The 22,529-nt window shown below is 41.1% G+C and overlaps 1 protein-coding gene, 1 long non-coding RNA gene and 1 other non-coding gene across 3 annotated transcripts; 1 reads left to right on the top strand and 2 right to left on the bottom strand.

Annotated features, from left to right (window-relative positions):
- LOC103460722 (uncharacterized) lies at positions 1-290 on the top strand. The gene is made up of 2 exons (XR_532975.3): positions 1-73; positions 114-290. It is a non-coding gene; the product is annotated as an uncharacterized LOC103460722 (long non-coding RNA).
- A 6,052-nt stretch (positions 291-6,342) lies between these two features.
- On the bottom strand, positions 6,343-22,402 carry eif3ba (eukaryotic translation initiation factor 3, subunit Ba). Its single transcript, XM_008403006.3, has 19 exons — positions 22,169-22,402; positions 19,859-20,051; positions 19,653-19,772; positions 19,503-19,560; positions 19,295-19,423; positions 19,055-19,212; positions 15,762-15,893; positions 15,621-15,687; positions 15,493-15,539; positions 15,203-15,413; positions 15,055-15,127; positions 10,438-10,560; positions 10,268-10,346; positions 9,929-10,067; positions 9,725-9,850; positions 9,544-9,621; positions 8,397-8,505; positions 8,207-8,319; positions 6,343-6,862 (listed from the first exon to the last, which is right to left on the bottom strand). The coding sequence occupies exons 1-18, from the start codon at positions 22,266-22,268 to the stop codon at positions 8,219-8,221; spliced, it is 2,043 nt and encodes a 680-aa protein (XP_008401228.1). The 5' UTR covers positions 22,269-22,402; the 3' UTR covers positions 6,343-6,862; positions 8,207-8,218.
- LOC145553694 (small nucleolar RNA SNORD60) lies at positions 10,147-10,227 on the bottom strand. Its single transcript, XR_014089728.1, has one exon. It is a non-coding gene; the product is annotated as a small nucleolar RNA SNORD60 (small nucleolar RNA).
- Positions 22,403-22,529: the final 127 nt, after the last annotated feature.

Raw genomic sequence — 22,529 nt, 5'->3', positions numbered from 1 at the left:
AGACAAGGTGGAAGAGTTCTATGTGGAATGCAACATGCTTCATCATAATGCAACAGAGAACATCATTGACATGGTAAACAATTAAACTGTTTCCTTTTCTGTCCACTTCACAGATACAGTGTGACTACTGTTCAAGGTGGACGCACAAAGAATGTGCCACAGACATGGGTGACATGTTCAAATGTGAAAAGTGTAACATCAATTAAACAGTTTTACCCCACCAGTGATAGTGTGGATTATTAAAAATACAGAAGTAAAATGTTCTATATTAAATATATTGCATTATACAACTGATGTCATTGGTATTAATCAAGAAGTTACATAGTCGCTAATAATAAAGTGTATGACAATCAGATAGGTTAACTAATAAATCAGGAAGTCATACAGTAGCTAATAACAAAGTGTTATTACATTAGCAGCTGTATGACGGTCTAACACTGGCTTAATAAAGATGATTAAATATAAAATATGGTGATCATAGCGTACAATTGTCCGACAGATATAGCCATCAGATTGTCATACGCGTATGACAATCTGACAACGCATGGCTGTCTGACAGAACACCGCTTCTCTGCCAGCTGTGGTTTCGGACCCCGTTTCTTGCCAGGCGGCCGTTGCTCCAACCGCCGCTTCTGTTTTTGCTGCCGTTATCAAGCTTCCAGAGTTCTGGCAACACGATCCAGAACCATGGTTCCAACATGTGGAAGCCAGAGAGCGAGGATTATCGCTCCCTGTCTGAAGAAGCGGACCGGATTTTGTTGGCTTCCAGGCACCACAGTGTGAATGCACTTCTACCAGTTGTGACTCAAGGAGAGTCGGAGCCTTTTGATGCCGTGGCTGCAGTGACAGAGCGACGGAAGGACGACGTTCTCTGTTTCTACCATGTTTCTACCATCGCCGGTTCGGAGTGAAGGCGAAGCGCTGCATTCCTCCGTGTTCGTCAGGGAAACGACAGAGTCGGCGCTGCTAGCAGCTGTGTGTGCCGGCAGCTCGGACAAGCTGCTTTTCATCAGGGATGAGGTCTCTGGACGGCGTTTCCTGGTGGACTCGGGTGCACAGCGGAGCATCATGCCAGTTTCGGAAGCGGACGTTTTGTGCAAAAGTAACGGACCGCCACTGGACGCGGCTAACGGCCCCGATTCGGACTTTTGACTCGAAGTTGGTGACTGTGTGTTTCAACGGACGTCAGTTTCAGTGGGACTTTGTGATAGCTTCTGTGTCTTTACCTATTTTGGGTGCAGATTTTTTGTGTGCTTTTAGGTTATTGGTGCATGTTGCTAATAGATGCTCAATAGATGCTGTCTTTTGATACATACCCCTGTAAACTTGGCGGTCCCAGCCAACGACCTCTCGCCAACATGTTTGCCACAGGTGATGAGTATCAGCGTCTGTTAGCAGAGTTCCCATCTTTAACGGTTCCCCTAGACACCGCTAAGTTAGCGATAGCGAAGGAGGAGTTTGCAAACATGGAGCGTCTTGGCATTGTACGGCGCTCCAAAAGTCCATGGGCATCTCTGTTGCACATGGTTCCCAAAGCAGACGGGGGTTGGCGACCCTGTGGGGATTTTCGGCTCCTTAACGCAACCAGTAATGACAGGTACCCAATTTCTCACATTCAGGACTTTTCTGCCCGCCTGGCTGGAGCAACCGTGTTCTCTAAGGTGAACTTGGTGCGAGGCTACCATCAGGTTCCAGTCCATCCCTTAGATCAGGGGTGTCAAACTCATTTTCAATTTGAGCCGCATCAAAAATCTGAATGTTCTTAAAGGGCCGGTTGTGCCACAATATATTGATAAAACCAATTAAACTGTTAAAGTATCAATAAATAGTGGTTCATCCAGGATTTTATGTTTGTCTTAGTGCAGGGGTGCCCAAACTTTTTGAGAGCAAGATCTACTTTTTCTCTCACCAGCCGCCTGAGATCTACCTCATGACACAAAGACATAAAAATAGCAAATTAAACTCTATTGACTTGTTTTATATGCGAATATACATCAGTTATAGCAGAAATAATAAAGTGACAGAAAACCTAATGCAGTTTCTTCCTCAGTGAGATTCTGACACTGGGAGCAGCTTACTGGTTTCTGGTATCTGGTTACTGGTCACTGGTTTCTGGTCACTGGTTAGTGGTTTCTGGTCACTGGTTTCTGGTATCTGGTTACTGGTCACTGGTTTCTGGTCACTGGTCACTGGTTTCTGGTCACTGGTTACTGGTTTCTGGTCACTGGTTAGTGGTTTCTCAGTCAGTTGCAAACCTGACACCAGCAGGTATCAGTCAGTCATGGTGGATCTGAAATTTGGTTTGATGACCTCAGTATGAGAAACTACAGACTGACAGGAGGAACCAAAGAGCCCAATAAAGGTGAAGGCAAATCTTCTGAAGTCGGGATATAATTAATTTAATTGCACATAATTATCACGGTAGAATTTGTTAAAACGTAATGAAATATATTTGTCCTATTTGATGTTTGTTGTGACGTATGCTCACAAACGAAGGAGGTAATTAGTCCAATTTTGTCGTTTATTGAATGTTCAGAAACTACAGCAGGTGTAATGAGCCACAGCAAAGGTAAAAAAGGTAAAACAACCCGAACAGACTTGTCAACTGGAAACATCTCCTACCTTTTTACTCTCGGTCTCTTTGTCATTTAAGCACACCCGTTGCCGTGGCAACCGCCTGCACCACGCAAGCCGAGCAAAGATTATATTAAAAACACAACATTCAGTCCGTTACATATCAGGTTTCCAGGCATGATATTTATTTCTCGATTATTAATAATCCTCTCATGAACACAGTGGTGGTTAAGTAGCTAATTTAAACTCCTGCTCTGCTCTCAGTTGGTCTTTGAGTCGCTTTTTTTTTTTTTTTTTGCTAATGGAACCGAAACGCACTGAATTGCGCAACACCTTGTTGAAACAATAATTACTGAGATTATTAATTTTAACATGTTTCGTTGACTTTTTATAATTATTCTTTTTTAATGAAGCTACAAACGTTTAGGATCTTAGTGAATATTTTTGATAAGCCTATCAGAGGAGGAAGTGCTGACTCAGCGTCCTGGCGGCGTTCAGTTTGTCACCTGCAGAGATCGACTCCAAACCTTTCCGCGATCGACGTATTGAGCTCCCCTGTCTTAGTGATTTTTGCAATCAAAATGACATATTTTGTGGTGCCAATTTAGAAATGTTGATATTTGCGTTAATGTATGACGTTAAATGTAACTTTAACTTTTTATCACTCACCTTATCAATCACAGACTATAACGTGACATCAAGTAAGGCAAATGAGAAAATTTGCAGTAAAATCAGAAAAAAAATGTAAAAACTTGTTGATTTTGTGTGAATTTTGCAGATTTGTGAAAATCTGGAAGAACTTATTGATGCAGTTTGGAGTCTAGAGGGCCACATAAAAAGCTACGGTGGGCCAGATTTGGCCCCCGGGCCTTGAGTTTGACACCTGTGCCTTAGATGTACCTAAAAACGCAGTTATCACTCCTTTTATTTTGTTTTTTAGTTTTTAGGGATGCCCTTCAGTCTTAAAGGCGCAGCGCAGACTTTCCAGCGGCTTATGGATTCGGTCCTGCAGGGTATGCCATTTTTGTTCGTCTATTTGGACGACATACTGGTGGCTAGTCCGTCTGCGGAAAAACACATGGTGCACCTTCATCAGTTGTTTGTTAGGCTCAGTGAACATGGCCTGATCGTGAACCCAGCTAAATGCCAATTTGGACTGCCTGCTGTTGAGTTCCTGGGACACAAGATGTCATCTCAAGGGGCGGTTCCTCTGCCTGCAAAGGTTGAAGCAGTTTCCACTTTTCCCCGCAGAAAAGCGGAAACTCCTGCAGGGGCTCAGTGAAGCCCCTGCAGGATGATTAACTTTTATAACCGTCACCTCATGCACCCCTTGTATGAAGCACTTAGAGGCAAAAAAGGGGGCCAGCAGATAGAGTGGACCCCCGAGAAGGTGCAGGCATTCAATGATGCCAAAAAGGCCTTGGCTAAAGCTGCGCTTTTGGCCCATCCAACTCCAGTTGCTCCTGTGGCTCTAACAACTGATGCCTCTGATTATGCAGTTGGGGCAGTTTGTGAGCAATGGGTGGATGGTGCCTGGCAACCGCTCGCTTTTTTTAGCAGGAAACTCCGGGATGCTGAAAAAAAAAAGCACCTTTGACAGGCTTGCCCTTTTTCTGGCAACATGCCGTTTCCGCTTCATGTTGGAGGGCAGGGACTTTACTGCTTTTGTTGACCACAAGCCTCTCACTTTTGCTATGGCAAAAGTTTCTGAACCGTGGTCGACTCTGCAACAACGGCATTAGTCTGACATTTCAGAGTTCACCACTGACATTCAACATGTGGCTGGCAAGAATAATCTGGTGGCTGACTGCAAGGGTTGCTTCTGTGCATTAGGGTAACCCTAACTCCTGAGCTGAGATTAACTGGCCTGAGCTGAACTGAGCTGAGCTAAGAATCGTTATAAGTGCGGCTTTGTTGTCCTGGTAAGGCAAGGGGACTTTAAAAATGTCCCTGACCAATGGCTGACCACTGCAATCCTTCCCCGTCCTCTCCAAAGCTTGGGATCCAGAGCCAAAGCCAGGAGCCCTGACGGTTGGCCTCTGACCGCCAGGACTCCCAGCTCTGGATGACCCAGAGCCTCAAAGAGGACGGGGAAGGATTGCAGTGGTCAGTCGTTGACCACAGCGCTACTGGGCCCTGTAGTTACCTATCAATTACTCTGAGTCCCATGGCCTGGAGGACTCAGAGACCCCGGTGCGGCGGGTGCCGGTTCCCTAATCTTCCCCCCAGTCTCCGGGAGCGGTGCTTGCAGACGGAGCGGCAGTTCTTAAGCTTTATCCTTGTCATCTCTTAGCTTTGTGGGCAGAAAGCAACTGGAGCTAAAGCAGGAAGAGCCTGCCCTCCACAAAAAATATATGTATATATCTTTTTTTTACAGAAGTCGAAATAAATTTGGGCTCCTGTCAATTACCGTTACTGTTTTTTCCCCCATTATTTTTAGCAGTAAAAATTCAATGTTACCCTCCCAGACCAAAAAGCACACATCCATATTTGTGGTCCATCTGGAAATGGAGATAAGATCAGACTTCGGGTGAGTTTTTGTCTTGCTGTGACTATATAACGATGTGATGTGTGTTCTGGACTCTTCTGACTGCGCTCAGTGAGACGGGTCTTCGAATGCTTTTGCCTTCGAATAAAGAAACTTAAAGACAAAGATTAATCTTTCTCATATTATTGAAACAGCTTTCAATAGTTGTTTCTTCACCATTAGCACATTTAGCAGTGAGTGAATGAGGTTGATTAACGACACCAAGACCCTCCTAGCTCTGATTGGTTGTTTTTGGTCGGAACGTTGCATTACTTTAGCTAGCAATAGTTCAGGGAGCAGGTGAAGGAGATTGATTTTTTTCACAGGTTATCTATTTCATAGCAAACTGTCAAAACATGGTGATTGCTTAAACAAATATGGAGAAACATTTATTTTTTTACATACTGCAGCTTGAATAAAATGCAACTACATAACATTTTTTGAGAAGTCTGGATTATCTTTGGTATATTTTGCACGTCATCTGTGACTGTTGCAAGTGGGGAGAGACATTTAAGTAAGCTAAAACTAATAAAATATTTAAGCAGCCTATTTGGTGTATTGTTTGCAGACTGTTGCATGTAAAATTCATAAGCTAAATATTGTGCTAGTAACAGTATTGGACCAAAGAAAAGGCCGTTGCAAGCCTTTAAAATTGTGATGCTTTTATGGGTGAGAGACTCAAGAAACTGTAACAGTAGTTGCGCAGGGAGGCCCAATTTTTGTCAGGGGGCCCCAAGATTCCTGGCAGCACCCCTGACAGGCACCCTATTTGAACATCTGATATTTAGCTTAGGTGCACGTGAATCTACTTGATATCTGAAAGAAAAAAGACTTCTAAAATGTATAAAACTGAAGCAGAATTGGAACATATAACAAGACAATGACCTTTAAGCAAGTTAACTTGCTTAGTGAATTATGACGCTTGGTGTTTAAGGGCAATTAAATGACTTTTTTAATAGTTGAGATTAGACAGTTTGAGAGTAGCTGACTTTGAGTCTTAATTTTCATTGTTATAGCAAAGTGAACATAACTAGAAATATTCTTTATAAATGCAGAGTGCATATTTCAGAAATTCCAGTTTTTCAAAATCAGAATAGAAACTGAATGTGGAAGAGGTTAAAAATGGAATAATTTCATATAAAGTTCCAGTTCCGTTTTTTTTTGAAGAGGAGGCTTTTAATTGCTTAAAGTAAAATGAAAGCTGAGAATTGCATCAATAAAGAACCAGAGACGGAGCCCAGTGTCGTTTGAATGTTTATTGTTAATCCCGCTGCGCATCCCCTCCCTATGTGAAAGCCTAATCTGAAAGGAGGAGGAAACAGGCCACTATAACGCCACATCAGCACATTTATTGACAAGGCTACATGTTTAGTCTTAACACCTTCACTTTGCATTGGTATGGCACTCTGTGTGGCCTCCAAGTAACACGCTAGCATGACAAGGCCAGTTCTGAGGAAACTCCAGCAGAAACAAGGTCCAATAAGCTGAGGTTCAAAGTTGGTGAGTCCAGAAAAAATAGGCAGTATTACTAAATGTCAAGTTCCACAGAGAAAACAATGGGGTAAAGAGATTCTGAGGGACAAAAAGATGCCACTTAAATATCTTCTCTTTTCCCTCAAGTGGCTGCTGATCCACAAGGCGTGTTGCTATAACGTTGCTAGAGTTGAAAATCAAGGCTCGAGATGAACCTGAGATTCACAGTGAGGCCGTCGTCCTTCTCCAGTCAGATGCACCGCTGCTCTCCACACAGAAACAGATCGACTGCAAAACACAACATACCAAGTATGCTTATCTACTGCGCTTCTATGATGCTCACGGGCTACGACCTTTTAAACCTACAGAAAAATAAAATAATGGAATTACCTTCGATATTTGCGTTTCTTTCCCAAATTGTCTTTTTTTTGTTGGTACCAATAAGACCAGTGATAAGTATAACATTCTTGACATTTCAGTGCAAAACATTTAAGTTGAACTGTACAGATCTAGATCAGCTCCAGGTCAACATCTGTACCAATTTTCAGATTAGGCTTCAATTACTCTACATTTTGATGCCTAAAAATAGATAAAACAAACAAATGTTTAAAATATGAATTTTATAAGCTTACACATATTCTGTTAAAATGTTTCAGCACCACAGATTTTTCCACAGAACTGTGCCTTTGTTTTCTGAAGAGAAAGTGAGCATTTATTTATCTATCCGAGTTCTAAATCAGATCAGAATATCTGAAATGATGAACATAATTTAAATAGAAATAATTTGTTTTTAACAGCATTTTTAAATAGTTGTTTATCTTTTAGAAATGAATTTTTTTGTTTCATTATTTTAACTTCCTTAACATTCTAGTTATATAGTTCAATATGCAGATTTTTTTATTTCCAATTTTACTATTTTTCTTTACTAGTTGAATTATTGTTACCTTCATGCATTTAAATTATTTAAGATATTTGTATCCACTTTTAGACACTGTACATTACAGTATTCCACACCAATTTAAAAATTATTGTGAGACACCGAATTTAGTAGTTTATTTATTTTACTGTTTATGTGTATTATAGCTCACAGGTACCCCACCCAATTTATTATAAGTTCATTCATTCCTTCAGAACTTGGTTTTGTGTCCATCTCCTGCCTTGATCCTTGGTACTGATATTTCCTATATGTCACTGAAAGCAACAGTTTACGTGTGTTCCTCGAACGTGCCTTTTTGCAAGGCAGTGCACTGCTTCGTTCTGCTGAGGCACAGAGTGTGACAAGCTGAGTTTTTGTGTTAAGGTAAATAAAACTTTTTTTATTTGCAAAGACAACTCCGCATGTCATCTGTGCCCAGCAGGCGTGTTGCTAACATCATAGCAACACGCCTTATGTTGTATTGATTTTTACTCATTTTTACTTTCCATTCCTTCTCAACCTAACATATACAAGGAAACTCGTCACTTCTCTAAATGGAAGAAGAAACCTGTGATGAAGCTTTTCTACCAGAAAAATGCATCTTTAGGATCACTTATATAGTATTCATATTTAACCAATATTCCAGGAACATAATCCAGGAATATTGGTTCCAGGATGACTCCTGTATAATAATGGGCTGAATGAACAGGACCAACCTGCGTAGCGGACTACAGATCTCCGAGGGGAATGATTTCTTCGTTGATAAAAAACTCAATAGTCTCCTCCTCCCAGTCATCCACGTTGCTGTCCAGCTCATCGGTGTCCACACCTGAAGACATAGCAACATTTTAAAGACTGGTCTGAAAATCTGAGTGTTGGTTCAGCAAAATACAAGTGATTTCTCACCCCCCCTGAGCTCAAGGCGGAGGCTCTTCTGTTCATGATAGAGCTGCTGAGCTGCCTCCCGGTAGTGACGGTACTCCTCCATCATGGCCCTGCGCTTGTCCACCAGCTCCTGCTCTCACACACACACACACACACACACACACACACACACACACACACACACACACACACACAGCTTTATGAGAACTTTTAAATTTTTGTTTGACTTTCACAATCGACCATCCAAGGCAATACAAACCTGACTGATTTCTTTAGGATTATTGCACGCATCAACACGGTTTGCACTACTCAAATAAGGACATTTTTAATTGTAAAACTCACTCTTAAAGGGGCAGTATTTGTTTTCCAGGTATATAGTGCCATTTTGTAGCACCATCACATAACTTGCTTCAGTTGTTAAAAAATGATATTTTATATATAAAATTTGACTTAAAGCAGGAAGTAAAATTTATTTTAACCCTTTTATTTAAGTCCTTTTTGGACACTTATTGTTGTGGCAGGCTAGGTCCACCCAGGTATTTTGCGCAGCTGAATGGTTGCCACGGAGATGAAAGGATTTCTCAAACATGCATGAAAGAATGAATAAAACAATCTATGGAAGGTTTTTGATGAGGGAATAACATAATATTATGGAAAGCTCAGAAAAGTCAGTTTTACATCATGCTGCAGTTTTAAAAATGGAACCTGCAAAAACGATCAAAGAGAAAGACAGACTCATAGAGGACCAGATTAATGCATACATAATCAGATGCACAGAGAGCTGGATGGCTCAAAGCTACTCTGTTTAGCCATCTCTTTCCTAGATGAAGCGACTGAAGGAGCTAGAACTATCATCAACTCTTTAGTTGGTGGTGGCAGCTGGTACTGAGCCCGCTTCTGGATCTGCAGGAGATTGCCAGTTTTTCCTCTCCACTGTCGCCCCCTGCTGATCCAGGAGGAGTGAATGCTACAACTCAGTGACTTGATGTAATCTGCTAGTTTCCTTAGATTTCTTTTAAACAGCAACTACTACTGCTTCTCCACTCGTATCCAGATCTGGAACTACTTGGATCAAATTTTATAGATCCAAGTTTTTCCAAGTAGGAAATTAATACTACAAACCCTGCAATAAGCATAAACATCAGAACAGTAATGAAAAAAATCCAACCTTTGATGCCTTGGACTGGCTCAGACGATCCTTCTGTTCAAAGATCTTGGAATATTTCTTCAGATCTTTTTTTATCATCTGTAAGAAATTGGACATTTTTAATTCACAGAAGGCTCCACTAAGGTTTAGCAGGTGTGTGTTGTCTGCATGAAGAAGATCTAGGGTTGAGGTGGAAGCAAACCTTGATCTGATCTGAACTGAGCAAAGTGGGAGGTCTGGGCCTCCACAGCAGCTGACAGAAGCGATCCTTGTTGTTCTTCTGAAGCAGACGTCCCTGGAAGGTCCACAACCAGTACGCGTTGTCCACCTGAGGGAGACGTTAGCGGAAAATAAGTCTAGACCTGAGGACATGTCCCCTGGTCTGCCAGCAGGAGGCGTAACCAACCTTGTGGCTCCACCATGAGACGGAGGTGACGACGTATCGACCGGTGGGGTCCCACTCCACATCGGAGGCCATGTAGTGCTCTGCGATGTTCATCATGGTGCAGTCAGAGGTGTCCACAAAGGCCAGAGCCCCGTTCATACTGAACACACAAACACACACCAACAGGAAGGTCAGAACATCTGGAGGCATTCAGCAGTGCTGAGGAGGAGCAGGGCTGCAAGCCTCAGAACAGATTTAGAATCAGGAGCTTAGCTCTCATATGAGGTGTCAGAAAAATGTTTGCTTTTTCATCAGCGGCTGCTCGAGTTTGTTTCACATGAAAACATTTTGACCTCTGACCTCCTGAGTCCAGCCAGCACCATGAACTGTCCCTGTGGACTCCAGAAAATACTGTTTGCCTGCTGCTTGTCGAACATTTCTGCAGAGAAAACGGGACAAAAAAACAAAGAACTTTACGCATTAGATTAGAACAGACAGCATTCTTCTGTGCATCTGTTGTATTTACTCACTTATGAGCTCGATCTTGCCATTGTTTTTGACATGATAGAAGGAGGCGTTGATTCTCGGGGACTCTCCATGGAGAACGGCAAATTTGCTGCCATTTGGTTCCCAAGCAAATGCAATGATGCTTTCTGCAAAGAACAGAAGATTCACACATCAAAGTGTAAATATAAAAACTACACTGTAGACTGACATGAGATACTTCTCCAGCTGTCACACTTTAAAACCTTATAACCCCCCCCCCCCCCCCAAACTGGAAGGGGTAAAAGACAAGGAAGATAAAGGAACATAAAGGAATGGACAGAGCAGGGTCTACACTTTTACAAGCCATAGTGGTATTCTCTTTCTCCATGGCCTCTCCAAACTTCTACCACGCCCTAGTTTTTGCCTCAGCGACCACCTGAGCCGCATGCCGCTTCGCCCGCCGGTACCCATCAGCAGCTTCTGGAGTCCCACAGGCCAAAAAGGCCCGATAGGACTCCTTCTTCAGCTTGACAGCATCCCTCACCAAAGGTGTCCACCAACGGGTTTGAGGGTTGCCGCCGCGACAGGCACCAACAACCTTGCGGCCGCAGCTGCCTCGGCAATGGAGGCACGGAACATGGTCCATTCAGACTCAATGTCCCCCACCTCGCCCAGAACATGTTCGAAATTCTTCCGGAGATGGGAGTTAAAGCTCCGTCTCACAGGGGACTCCGCCAGACGTTCCCAGCAGACCCTCACTACATGTTTGGGCCTGCCAGGTCTGACCAGCTTCCTCCCCCACCACCGGAGCCAACTCACTTCCAGGTAGTATTCAGTGGACAGCTCCACACCTCTCTTCACCCGAGTGTCTAAGACATACGGCCGCAGATCCGATGACAAAATCGATCATCGAACTGCGGCCTAGGTTGTCCTGGTGCCAAGTGCACATATGGACACCCTTATGCTTGAACATGGTGTTTGTTACGGACAATCCGTGACGAGCACAGAAGTCCAACAACAGAATACCACTCAAGTTCAGATCGGGGCGGCCGTTCCTGTCTGCCCCAGTCAGCATAGCTCCTAGGATCATTGGGACACTCAAACCCCTCCACCACGATAAGGTGGCAGCCCTTATCATGGGCTGCCACCTTTTTACATTGACAGCTGCCAATGTAAAAAGCATACATAAAAAGCTGCAACCCTGCCACTTCAAAGGGGCGTTCACTCAACTACTCTTAAAACTACAGGAGGGTTAATACTCAGCTTGTTTGTTTTTACCTAGCTTTACTGCAGCTAAATATGACTTTCCGTAAAGTATTTAGCTAACAGAAAGAGTGCCAAGCTCCCAAATAAACATAAGTAAACTGACCAATAACATTTAGGATTAGAATGTACATGTGCACACACCCAGACTCACACAGATGCACGCTACGTACAAGATGTTTTGACACAAAATAGTTTTTATCCGCAACGTTGTTAATAGTAAAGACAGTTAGATAATAAAATAAAAAAAATCCAGGAACTTTTTTTTTTTACTTAAAAGAAAATTTCAAGGTATGCACAGTGCACTGGATTTCCAATACCAATCATTGAATTATGAAAGTGCTTTTGATTTATCACACAATTTCATTGGACCGTTGCGAACTACTCATCAGTTTGATTGGCTACCATTTGCCAGCAGGAAAAGCTGCGCCTTAGCTGCAGTATGCAAAATATGGGGGGAAAAGCAGCAGCTTATAGTCCAGAATTTACGATAATTTTAAATGTATACAGGCGGAAACTTGTCACGGTGCTCCCGATAAATCGTCCTTGATTTCCCTAATTTTGGGTTTTTGTCTGATACATTTCAAGGAGATCTAATCAATCTCCACACAGGTCTGGAATCAGCCACTGTCCCTTCTGTCAGAGCAGTCAGCCCTGACAGTCTGCACGTGATCTGGTGACCCCGACACACGTAGACAGGCCAATGGATGGAAAAATTATTGAAAAAGGAAAAGCATTTAGAAATTCAAATACTTTGAAAAGGCTTTTTTGATTTTCAACCTATCCAAAAATGAAAAACATTTAAACCAAATTCCAAACTTTTAGTAGCCTGGCCATTGCCTTCATGTGCAATTCCGCTCAAAAAAATTCTCACTTCCAGCACAGTTTAGCTTTCTTCCTTCTACTTGGATTATGTCCAATGGAATTTCTACCAGGCCAATCAGTGAATAGAAGGAGAAATTGAGAATGATGTTTTTGAATTGTTGTCTTCTTGCAGTTCAAGCAAAGGCAGTGGAGGAAGTGAAGGAAGCTTTTCAGTCCGTGTAGGCCAGTGTTTCTCAACCTTTTTTTGGCCAGCGCCCCCCTATCCATTGTCCAGGTCCCTTACTGCCCCCCATCAGAGAATTTGATGGGGGTGCTAATACACTGATTATTTTATTATCATTATTTCTATCGCTATTGCATATGTTTTGATTTTTAGTCCTGGACTTATCAAAAATAATTACCCAGAGAACAAAAAAGCCATGGGAATAGAAATCATTTTTACAGGCATCTACGAAAAATGCAATGAATGGACATTCAACCAAAAATTGGTAGGCCTAACAGCAGCCAATCAGAGTAGGAAAAATATTCTTGATCTGAGTCATTTTCTAGTTAAATATTACACAAATGAGCAGATTAAAGATGTACAATACCAGTTTAAATGTGGAACTATTTGCAAAAAGACTGAGCTCTGCAACACTAAAACATGGATAGAGCTTCAACTATGTCAATCATAGCTCTTCTTCTCTCCAATGTTTCTGTGAGTTTCTGGTGGTGCAGCTCTGTGCTGCCTTCAGGAAATGGGACATCAGAGTATCATCCATTCAATTTCATCTATGTGGCATTTACTGTGCAAACCAGAGCTTTCAGTGGAAAAACAAATGTTCCAGATATTTTTAATGCCATTCGAATATTTTACTGGACAGAAATGACAAAGAACAAATCTGGTTCTTAATCAAATCCTAATGAGTCAAATTGAAAGTGTCATGGAGTCACTTAACAGCATCATGATATTAACACCGTCATGAAAAATAATATTGAAGAAATAAATACATAAAATTTAATTAAAGACATAAATAAGTCATAAGTTCCTTACTGTTAGTCTATAAAATATATTTATTCTCAGTACTAGATGTGGTCCCAACAAACCCACTTCAACAATATTATCTTACCTTTTATCTGAAAATAGTGTCTGTTTGTTCTTGCCATACAGTCCTCTGTATTAATTATTGATCGAAAGGTCTTGCCATATTAGTTTATTCTTCTGTATTTACTTTAGTTTCTTAGCTAATTTTGTTCCTCATTCATTTCCATTCAGTTTTCTTTGATTAGTATTATCCTCTCTTGGTTTATTGTTGTCTTTAGTTTGTTTCCTGTTGCTAGATTTATTTTATCGCTTATTGACCATCAGTAATCTTCACTCATCACCTGCTGCGCCGCCTAATCGTCATGTGTTTCATCTGATTTGCCCTCATATTGATTTTTCACTGTTTACTACCAAATTCTCTGATCCTGATTCACATCTGGTTTGTTGCTTCGTTCCATGTCCCGATTCTCCCGTTTCAAAGTTTTGCATGTAAGGTAGAGGGCAGGGTAGGGTAGGGTATGAAACCCTAACCCATTTCATACCGGACCACTTGCAGCACCGATGTTAACTCTATAAAATGAACGCTCTCTATGGTGGCATCACCCATGGAGGGATTTCTTTACTTAACTTCGTTCATTTATCTGAGGGATACACAGAGAGGGTATCGTGATTTTAGTCATCACACGTTTATAAGAGCGATATTTTGTTGTCCTTCCATGAAAATGTGCAGCATCCAGACGGACAATAAAACACGTTTTAATACGAGTTGCTACTTCGACATGATCACAGCACTGACAAAAATCCTCAATAAAACATAAAATATTTGAAAATCAGACACCAGACAAGTGAATCACAGCAATGTCATCAGCCGGTGTAACGCTGAACTGATGTGGTGAAGCTACCAGGAGTACGGAGCTGCGCCAAGAAGCTACAAACACTGAAGAGAAGGAGAAGAATAGCTGCCATCGTTGCAGCCAGGCATGATTTAATGTTACGCAATACAGTTTTACCAAGTTTCTCAAAGTCTAAACTGGTACTGTTGTGCATATAAGGTGTAAAGTTTACCTTCGACCAAACGCCCCTCAAAGGAATTCCAGCGCCCCCCTTTTGTAAAAATTTCCACCAGCACCCCTGCCGTCCTCTGAATGACCCCGGGGGGCGGTACCGCCCCGTTGAGAAATGCTAGTGTAGGCCATGCTTCTAAATATTGAATTAAACATGAACAGACGCCTAGTTTTCATCAACTCTTCTTTACTGTGGAAGATGGTTGTTTACAGTGCAGGCAATGTCCTATAAGCTTCTTAGTGTTGAACTGGCACATTACATGCATCACGGGCAAACATTAGAAAAATTTAAAACCTCAACAGAGGCCATGCCTCCAGAAAGAAATCATTTGTCAACAGCAGAGAGCCCAAATTCCTCTGGACAAAGCAAAGTGTACAATAAGAGGTTTTTACCAAGATAAAGTTTTACTGACTAGGAGACCATGTTAATTGATTTTTTTGGGAGGAAGTTTTACCAACCCCGTAGTTTGTGCCTTTGTTCCTACCTTTCATCTCCACCACATCAACAGGAACTTGTTTCTCCCTCATTCTGAAAATTTCAAAGTTGGTAACAACGCCCTGTAACATGAAGAAAGATTTAGATTTTTTCAACTTATTTTTAATCCCAACAGGAGGTGCCTCCTTTTTAGGTACCTGTGTTCCTTTGGGAGTCCTGTCCACTTTCACACACAGGTAATCACCATTCCTCTGCCAGTGCAGCTTGCAGTCCACGACGTTGAACAGATTACGGACACGGATCTCCTGCCGGGAAGGCAACTGCATCAGAGTCACTCTTGCAGGGATGTCCTTGTCCTCAGGTACCCAGAATGCAATGATGTTGTCACCAGGAGACCAAGAAAAGTCCCTGCAGAAACACACACTTTCTCAATACACGTCAAAAAACTGCAACAGCAAGAAATAGTTGAAATAGAGAGAACGCTTACTTGATTCCATTGATCTTGAGACTTTTCTTGTCCAACAAGCCCATTGACTAAAACAATAAAAAAATATCCTTTAAGATCACATCTAAAACTATTTTAAAAATAAAACCTCTTATTTTGAGATTTCGTACTGGAGTTTCGTAGATGCTCAGAGTGTCGGTAGTCATCCTTGCAAAGAACTTCCCATCATGGCTCCATCTGAAAGCAGAAATCTACAGTTAGCCCAACTGTTCCTGCTGAAATGATGGCAGTCAGAGAAGTGCTGCTCTGACTTGAATATGGGCCAGTGAGCTGAACTCTCGCAGTGGAAGCCTCTCTTCTTCTGTCCTGTCAAGATGTCCCAGATGATGATGGCCTGTGGATCCTCCTTAGTGTCCATCAACGGACTGAAGGTCACTACGTACCTGACAGGCGGCAATACATACAAAGTAAAGGTTAAGACCACCAATCATGTTTACAGTGAAGAATCTCACATACCTGCTCGGCCCAGACACACAGGTCTCCAAAGATTTACTGAAATTAGTCTTTAAAGGTGTGGTTCCACAATCCCATTAAAAACCTTCATTACCTAGAATCCCTTGCTTAATCTCCCATGCCTCAACATGCTGTTCATAGAAGTGATATCTCCTAATGCTGTGCAAGTTGATCCTCCTCAATTTTGCAATCCTAGAATATTTCTGCTAAATGGATTGCGCACTATAAATATGATGTTTCTGATAAATTATTAATCTGTTAACTTTAGGGCTGTTGTAAATGAATATTTTAGTAATCGAGTTAGTAATAATCGTTAGAATTAACGAGTATTCTAAGAATTCTCGATTTTTCTAATTGAGTAATCGGATAAGAAAAATGTGAAAATAAAATATTGGTAAATCTAACAGCAGTGTTACTATTGGACATCAACATCAGTCCAATTTTCATATTTGAGCTTCCTGAACAATTACTTTTATGTAGTTTGAAAAATTAACCTGTAAAAATAGTAGCTCACTTTCTAAGTTAACCTGAAGAAAGGTTATACAAAATTCTGTAATTATATTCAATTTAATAATAAAGAGGCAGGCACACAGACACAAAATGTCTATACTCCAGCTTTTAGTTTATGTATTCATTTTCAGTCAATTTAATAGATGTACTTTCACCTTGTCCAGCCATCTATAGCTTTTGTGTACGTTTTAGCAATGGGATTTGACTCCGTTTGTCACACACAGAAACTCATCTACCAGCTATGTACTGCCACGATGCGCTCTGCCACCCATTTGTGCAAACTGGGATGAAATGAAATTTATTTTGCGGTTTATCCATAAAACTACACTTGCGTTAAACATAAACTACAAGAACAGCCGCCCACAGTATTCAGTCTATCTGCTCACCTGTATAAATACACCTGCAGCACTCTTCGCCGCCACCAAGCAGCAACTCTGATGCCTGTGCAGCTCATCCCTTTTCCTCGCACTGCGCAAGAGCGCGGCAACAAATCCTAAGCAATGTCGTGGGGAACTATAACGCTCTGAGACTGAATGGGGACGTTTGCGTGTTGTAGTGGAAAATGACCTCAGCAGTGAAACACGTCAAAATGCATCAACACAATGAATCTAATATGACATTTTAAAAACGAGCACTTGGCGGAGTTTGGCTACATTGAGGCCAAACTCCTCGATGTAGTCGTGCCACTCACCCGGAGGAGCAAGACGGTCAGAAAGCTAAACAAATAACCCAAAAAATAATTTAAGTCTTTAAGCTGGAGGTGTAAGACGCTGGTTCTGCTCCCCCTGTTGGACAGCCGCTACGCACTACTGGGACGTAATATTTCACACACATGGCGCCGCTCAAGCTCCCCCGGCAGTGAACTCACACCGAATGTCTCCTTAAAGCTGCAGCATGAAACTTAAACTAAGTTTTTACATATGGATTAAAACTTTCGCTGTCCTAAGAGATAATCTCTGAAAAAAATAATCAATCGCCTCTGCCTCCTTTCTATGTTCTGCAGAATTACTCAGCTCAGTCAGAAACAGCCAATCAGAGCCAGCATTAATCAGCTGGCCAGGCTCTCAGGAAGTTTTGATTTAGTGACTCAGGATTGTTTATTTTGATGCAACCTGCATTTGACTTTGAATCAATGTTTTTTTTTTACTTTATTTGATATAGGAAGTGTTGTGAGATTTATTTGCATAATTTATGGTACTGAGAACCTTATCGTTAAATATTATTTTACTTATTACAGGATTATCAGTTGTCCTTTTGACTGAATAGCTGCTGTATTGTGCCTGCATATATTTTCCATGTTTTATGTCTAAGTTAGGTGAACTTTTTACCAGATAATTCTTTTAATTTTGCCAGATCACATAATAGCAATTATACCTACAGCAAAAAATTAACAGCCAGTGCATGTGATCAGCAATGATTGGTGATTGGCAGTGACCGACCCTCATGGGTGATCGTTATCGGAATCGACAGCAAAAAACCTGCTTGGAGCATCCCTGTCCCAGGAAAACTAGATGTTATGCTGCTAACACTTAGCTTTCGTCAACAATTCATAGGCGGAAGTGAGAGAGCTGAGCAACACAAATAATGACCCGGCCGGAACACGGTGCGCTAAATAATAAAACATAATTTAACGAAGCTTTGAGACAGATTAATTTCCCCCCAGGAATTTTAATAATCGAGGTACTTGAATCATTCGAGGAATCATTACAGCCCTAGCTAACTTACATCTGCACAGTGAGAATAATTGATGAGAATTACAAACAATGTTCAAACTTTGTCATTGGTGTGACCTCAACCAGCTTTAGAGTGGGTTAAAGAATGGTGAAATAAGACCAGCTACCATTCGTTTCACAATAATTTACAGAAGTCTCATCATTTAAGTACTATTTTATAATTGGACGATTTTAATAATGTAATGCAAGTGCTGATCATAGCTAAGAGGAGATTAAGGGTTTATGGTAGTAAAGCTTCAGGTCGCAAACACTCTGGGTAACACTTAAAAGACACACCTTTAAAAGTGACTGATACAAACCCAGGGTTCGATTATTTCTACTTAACCTTTACTTAAAAGAAGAAAAACATTAAAACTCTTGCAATACAATTTTAAATAAAACCCACAAAATAACATAAACAGATTGAAAGCACTGGTCAAAAACTTTTGTAATGACTTATTGAAAGTAGACAGTGGGATGAAGACATGAAGCTTCAGCAAATTTTAATTTTTTTTCCCATTTTCTAGGTGCACAAACGTGAACACCAAAAGGCTGTGATGAAAAAGTTGCTTGAGTGTAAACTGTGGCAATTAATGGAAATTTTAAGATGCCTGCAAAGATGAAATGAATGTTTGCCAATTCTGTTTTTGCTGAATTAGCAAACTTTCCCTCACTCTGTGAAAGCAGAGTTTGCTGAAAAGACAGACTACAGTGTGTCAGAGGTGTCGGGTTAATCGAGAATGTTTCTGAAGGCATAGGATGGTTAAAACCTGATGTGAATTTAGAAATCATCAATTAAATGTGAATGTAACAAGACGGTGAGCTGCCAAGTCGAGCATCAAGTCTGACTTCTGAACCTGCATAGTTACCTCTCACATGGTGAGAAGTCAATGAGAGATACGCCCTGATGGCTGAACCTCTGGATCTGCTTGAACTTCTCTCCACCCCACAGTGCAATGCCTCGCTGGTGGAAGGTTGCCAGGTAGGTGCCTTTGGGAGACCAGCGGACGTATGTCTCTGTCCAGCGCTGCATCCAAACACAAACAGTTAAGCCTTCTGCATGCCTTCCTGATAAGATCTACCTTACATGAAGCTGTCGGGTAACTCACCGCTCGCTCCTCAGCCAAGATGGGATCTTTCGCATCATTTGAGAAGATGGCTGTCCTCTCTCCAGCTTCATAGATGACACTGTACTGGTCACGACAGTCTGAGTCCTCAATCCAGTGACGCATATTACCCTGAACAGGAAACCAGAGGTAAGAAACCAAATTCATTTCCAAATAAACTGAGATCGAGAGATGATTGAGTAAAACTCACAAAATCTTTAAAGGGCTGTTTCTCTGGAGCTTCCCACTCATCACTGATGTTCATGTACCTGAAACCAAGAGTAAAAAAAGAATGGGCTTTTAATTAACGTTATAATGATAGATGTCTGCCTGTCACTCTGTTGTCTGATATGTCACATACTTGTCAAAGTCAGTGAAGAGGTTAACTCTGAATGTATGCTGTTTGTCCAGTTTGTAGCCATCTGCATTCTTCACCGCCTCCACAGCCTGAGTGGGGGCAGCATACTCCAGAAAGATGTATCTACAAAGAGCAAGAGAGCGTTTCATGTCTTCAACTGGCACAAAAAGCAACAAATCAAGCAGAGCAGGAAGCTCATGGGGTCATACCCTTTGGTCATGCCGTCGGCTTCTGGATAAAACTCAGTTGTGATCTTGCCGAACTTGGAGAAGATTTTGTGTATGACATTCTTGAGTTTTTCCAGCCGCTCCGGGCCCACCTGCGGGACGTTGTCCACCACTACCACTGAGTCGATCCCGTCAGCCTCCTGGGGTTTGTCCCGTAAGATGTCCTCCAGAAGTTCTGACATATTCACACAACATAATAAGAATAAGAATAATTGGAGAGCGAGAAAGACAGAGAAGCAGGAGTGACTTATCTGTTCAGGCAGAAAACATCTGCTCTACTTCAGCCTGCTGCTTCACAACCTGCTGACTTTTCATTTATTCCACAAAACAAACATGAAGATCTTTATGGATTTTTTTTTACAGCTACCATTTAAATATGCATAGCTTTAATAAATATCATATCTACAATGTTGTTTAAAACTATATTACTTCCAAAAGCTAATTGGGTGAAACCAACACTTTAAGGTACTTATAATTGTATCATTTGTGCTGTATATCAATGAGGTATGAGGTTCACTTAAGTTTGTTTTTAACCTTCCACTGACATCAGTCACATTTTTGCTGTATGAATTTAAACCTTGATCCGTCGCAGTTTGGACCATCATCAATCTTCACTTCCAGCTTCCTCACACCAACATACTTCCATTTCCAAGTACTCAATAGTCACGTATTATTTTACTACCAGAGATATTGAGCATTTATTAAAGAAGCAATCAAATAAATGATAAACTCTTGTTTTAGTTTGACAGTATATTACAATTCAGAAGATCTCATAATCCAATTTCTTTGAATTGCAGTTCTGATTTCTGTTTGGGCCTTCTGACTATGACATAGAAATCATGACTGCAAATAAAACCAAAATAAGTATGAGCAACCTCCTGCTGGCAGATATAATTTATTTAAGCTAGTTAATTACTTTATGGAAAATTTCTTTAAATCATCTTAAATTGGCTATTCTAGTGGCAGGGAGCTCATTTTCATACTCAAAACTTGGGTATAAAAAGACCTAAACACATGGACTAAATATGGAAAGGCTGGATTGAAATTTAATCAATTAAGTTCATAACTAAGGTGAAATTTTAAGGTTTCACAAGTCAACTGACAATTTTTTTCATTGTTTAACATTGATCAACGGTCAATACGACAAGCATAAAAATCTTTTTTAATACACCAAAACTAGATTTTAGTCGAGAAATGCATCAACCAACAGCATGTATTTTCATACACAAATGAAACTTAGGTAAATGCTGGGAAAACATTATTTGATCCTTGATTTACAATATAATAATCGTATAATTCCCTGCATCATCAGAAGGACCTGCAGCATATTTAGTTTCTGCCAGAAAATCCTTCAGCGCTGAATCTATGGCAAAATTCCAATAGAAAATGTTTTATATATAAGAAAATGATTCCTGCGATGGACTGAACCCCGCTTCTTGCCCGAAACACCAGCAACCCTCCTTACACCCTTGTCCCCACTAGGAAAAATGGATGAATGAAAGAAATTTATTCTTACTCAATTTTATTTTCAGTTACAATAATTTATTACATATCCATTTTATAAATACACTTAAACTAAAAACACTCTTAATGCATAGATGCCATTGCCCCAAGTCCAAGTGAGACTCTTTTACTATAGCTCTATTTAAGAGATTTAATGATTCTACAGCTTGATGATATTGAAGACTTTTTTCCTGTAATAACAGTTACAGCCAAACACAAAGATGTCACAGGTGTAAATAGATGGAGAACAACCGCGTTTATAATATTTAAAATTAAGTTTGCATATTTCATGTACTGCGTAACCGGCTCTTTCTGAACACTTCACAGTTTTAACAAAATAGGTCAGAGCACATTTTACATGCAGAACAAACCTCTGGGTTGCAATCTGAAATGTCACCAGATGTTTCAATACCAGATGAAACGAAAAGTTTTATCATATGAAACGAAAGTTACAGTTTTTATTTTTGGCCTTGATTAATACATCAAATATTTATCAAGACTTACAAATATAACGTATAATGGGTTTTTAAAAAAAGACAACTTCAGAGCGAGGGGCTGTGGGGGTCTGCGTGAGGCTAAAACGGTCGTTTAAGGGAGGGGGTCCTCAAAGAGAATGATGTTTCAGTTCATTACAGACTGAACCTTATGGTAAAAATATAACCATTAAGTTAGAGTAAATAAAATGAGATATTGTCAGGTGTCTGAAATTTTAGGTACCAACACAGTTGATCTCTCAGCTAACAATTAGCAACAGGCCAGAAAGCCGGCGTATTTCCTGCCTTCGCTCACCCTCATCCTCGATGTCGTCCTCGAAGTCCTCCGGGTCGCTGAAGGAGGGCTCCTCCTCCTCGTACTCAGGGTCGTCTACCATAGCCAACGTATCTTGCATTTACCAGGGCAAGAGATCAAATGTCTGTCAAAAAGGGAACGGAATTCCTGGAAAACGTGAGGCTAACTGTGCTCGGCCGGTGTGGCACCATGTGCGAAAATGGACGAAGAGGCGGAAACGGAGCGCCGGAAGCGGCTCCGAGGCGCGTGGGAAGAAAACCTAGATCTGTAAACTAAAATGATGGGTAGATAGCCTCATACTTTGACTGTATAACCCATCGAACTACTTATAGATCAACAAAGTGTCTCGCCTTTTTTTGTG

The sequence above is a fragment of the Poecilia reticulata genome, chromosome 1 (genome assembly GCF_904066995.2).
Source record: "Poecilia reticulata chromosome 1, P_reticulata-male-v2, whole genome shotgun sequence".
In the NCBI taxonomy this organism is placed as follows: Eukaryota; Metazoa; Chordata; class Actinopteri; order Cyprinodontiformes; family Poeciliidae; genus Poecilia; species Poecilia reticulata.
The sequence above is the reverse complement of the archived record's forward strand: the minus strand, read 5'-3'. Positions and strand labels throughout refer to the sequence as shown.

Coding starts and splice junctions, on each gene's coding strand:
- eif3ba (XM_008403006.3), bottom strand. CDS start 22,268: ATGCAAGATACGTTGGCTATGGTAGACGACCCTGAGTACGAGGAGGAG. Junction 8,506..9,543: donor GCCAGTCCAAGGCATCAAAG/GTTGGATTTTTT, acceptor GTGTGAGAGCAG/GAGCTGGTGGACAAGCGCAG. Junction 8,320..8,396: donor CCGCCTTGAGCTCAGGGGGG/GTGAGAAATCAC, acceptor CTATGTCTTCAG/GTGTGGACACCGATGAGCTG.